General features: G+C 35.6%; 1 protein-coding gene across 1 annotated transcript; it reads right to left on the minus strand.

Annotated features, from left to right (window-relative positions):
• Positions 1-474: 474 nt before the first annotated feature.
• On the minus strand, positions 475-2,810 carry LOC114459792 (forkhead box protein J1-B-like). Its single transcript, XM_028441943.1, has 4 exons — positions 2,607-2,810; positions 2,019-2,487; positions 817-1,021; positions 475-697 (listed from the first exon to the last, which is right to left on the minus strand). The coding sequence occupies exons 1-2, from the start codon at positions 2,793-2,795 to the stop codon at positions 2,167-2,169; spliced, it is 510 nt and encodes a 169-aa protein (XP_028297744.1). The 5' UTR covers positions 2,796-2,810; the 3' UTR covers positions 475-697; positions 817-1,021; positions 2,019-2,166.
• Between the last annotated feature and the right edge of the window lie 209 nt (positions 2,811-3,019).

Here is a 3,019-nt window from a genome sequence, read left to right on the forward strand (position 1 = left end):
GTTGAGCAGCGAAACATTGATCAGCCCAAAGTGTTCCAGATTAGTTGAGCCGTGAGCCATCGATCAGGAACCGTTATCTCCAGCATCAAGACACCTGAAACAGAAAAGAAAGCAGAGGGCGAGGAAAAGGCACAGACTGCAGGAAAAAATAAATATATATATATGTATAATAGCATGTGCGATTTCCCTGGTTTATTTCTATGGGACATGCGCAAGATAAATGTATTTGTTGTTCTTTTTTACTCATTTTTATACATTTTTTGTTTGGTGTATTTTTCTGTAATGTTTGTTGGAGTCAATAAGTGTAATTTTGTATCTTTCTGTTGTCTTTTTGTGGATTTTTGTTTTTTGTTGCCATTGTAATGTGATTCTGGAGTCATTTTTTGTATTTTTGTACAAATATTAAGTTTTGTTTATTTTGAGTGGAGCCTTTATGTATATTTTTGTGCATTTCTGTTGTCGTTTTGTGTACTTTTTGTATAAATGTTTAGTTTTTTGTTTTTATTTACTATATTTGTTATAAATACACACACGCACACACACAGACCTTTCTTGCATTATAGATAGAGAATGAAAAAGATAATAAAGTCTTTGCCTTTGGGTTGATTTTCCAGAATCCTCCTCTGCCGGGCTCGTCTTTCTGTCGAGGGACCTTCTTGAACCTCTTGTTGAGGGACAAGGTTTGACGAATAGAGTTCTGTAACAAAAACACAATAAAAGCAAAATTTATTATAAAACCATTGAGCAAATATGAGTAAGTGATGATAAATGAAGGGAGATGGATAGTCATAAATAATAAAAGTGGGTGTCACTTACCTGCCAGGTGGGCTCTGCGTGTCTGTAGTAGCAGAAGTTCTCTTTGATCCACTTATAGATGGTGGACAAAGTGACTTTGGGCTGTTCGCTGGCCTGCATGGCCATGTAGATGAGAGAGGAGTGGGAATGAGGTGGTTTGGCTTTAGGGTTGGTCTTGTAGTCCACCTCCACCAGAGGGATGGGCTGCATCTGGATGTGAGGGTACCTGGGTTGGAGTCAATTACATTTTTCAGTTATAATTACATTTTCAATTACCCATTGTCAATTAACAATTCAATTATGATTACAATGACCAACATTTTTTCAAATTACATTTCAATTACAATTTTTTTAAACCTCAATGTCAATTACAATTACATATTCAATTACTAAAGTTCATATACAATTAATCACTGACACTGTAATAAATAACCTAAATGAAGTTAACCTTCCTCTTGTGTTAGCTTTCTGTTAGCATCTCTTATGATAACTGGTCCTAAATCAGCTGTAAAATAAAAACAAATATATATCATGTAATTTATTTCATATCTATTGGTTTCCTTGTTAGGCTTCCTAATCAATGAAAATATAAGTTTTTTTAATTTTTTTGGTGTGTGTGTCTGAGCATTTTTGATATCAGTATAACACTCAGTTTCATTTTTGTTCAAATGATAAAATGTGAGAAAGCTTGAAATGAAACATGATTTAAAAACTGTTAACTACATATGTGTAGAACTGAACTTAGAACTCTAACATGGATCCATGTGTTAAATTATAATTGACGTTTTGTGTACTTTTTGTATAAATGTTTAGTTTTTTGTTTTGATTTACTATTTTTGTTATGAAAACACACACACACACACACACAGACACACACACACACACACACAAACCTTTCTTACATTATAGATTGATAATAAAAAAGATAATAAAGTCTGTGTCCTCAGTCTGTCCTTCATTGTATCATTTTTCAGGGCGAGCTGTGTTGGTTTGATATTATTATCCTTAACTTTCAGTGAAAAAGTAAAAAAAAAGAATTTTCAGTCCCAGGGAACAAGATATATGATGAAAACGAATATATAAACAAAGTTCACAAAAATGTATAGCAAAAGACAAATGAAAATACTGAACAAAATATGAATTAAAAATCAAAAAAAAAAAATACAAATTTAAAACTAATTTCCACATATAATACAATATATACATATTACAAAGATTCTTACGTGGTTTGTTATAGGACAGTCAGTGTTGTTGGTGGTGGATGGTCATAGGTAGATGTGAAGAAGCCCTCACTCAGACCAAAGCCTTGATCCAGGGTTTGGGGTACGGTCTCTGTCCCCACTGTGACCTCCACCAATGGCTGCACCTCTCCTACCTCTGACTGCTCAGAGAATAACAGGTCCATGTAGCCGCAGGACCAAGATCAAGCAGTGTCTCTGTAGACCTCGTGGTCCCTCTACTGTCCGTAGGCGACAGGGTCTTCTGTTCAGGACTCATATCTTCATTAACAGAAGAAGTGCTTGCAGTGTCCTGATAGCCCTGAAAACGTTTCTTGCGTCTGAAAAGTCTGTTGACACACATGTCTGAGTGATCTGGGTTGATTTTCCAGAATCCTCCTCTGCCGGGCTCGTCTTTCTGTCGAGGGACCTTCTTGAACCTCTTGTTGAGGGACAAGGTGTGACGAATAGAGTTCTGTAACAAAGACACAATAAAAGAAATATTTATTACAAAACCATTGATTAAATATGAGTAAGTGATGATAAATGAAGGGAGATGGATAGTCATAAATAATAAAAGTGGGTGTCACTTACCTGCCAGGTGGGCTCTGCGTGTCTGTAGTAGCAGAAGTTCTCTTTGATCCACTTATAGATGGTGGACAAAGTGACTTTGGGCTGTTCACTGGCCTGCATGGCCATGTAGATGAGAGAGGAGTGGGAATGAGGTGGTTTGGCTTTGGGGTTGGTCTTGTAGTCCACCTCCACCAGAGGGATGGGCTGCATCTGGATGTGAGGGTACCTGGGATGGAGTCAATTACATTTTTCAGTTATAATTACATTTTCAATTACCCATTGTCAATTAACAATTCAATTATGATTACAATGACCAACATTTTTTCAAAGTACATTTCAATTACAATTTTTTTAAACCTCAAAGTCAATTACAATTACATATTCAATTACTAAAGTTCATATACAATTAATCACTGACACTGTAATAAATAACC

This window comes from Gouania willdenowi, unplaced genomic scaffold (assembly GCF_900634775.1).
Source record: "Gouania willdenowi unplaced genomic scaffold, fGouWil2.1 scaffold_345_arrow_ctg1, whole genome shotgun sequence".
Lineage (NCBI taxonomy): Eukaryota > Metazoa > Chordata > Actinopteri > Blenniiformes > Gobiesocidae > Gouania > Gouania willdenowi.

Coding starts and splice junctions, on each gene's coding strand:
- LOC114459792 (XM_028441943.1), bottom strand. CDS start 2,795: ATGCAGCCCATCCCTCTGGTGGAGGTGGACTACAAGACCAACCCCAAA. Junction 2,488..2,606: donor ACGCAGAGCCCACCTGGCAG/GTAAGTGACACC, acceptor TCTTTGTTACAG/AACTCTATTCGTCACACCTT.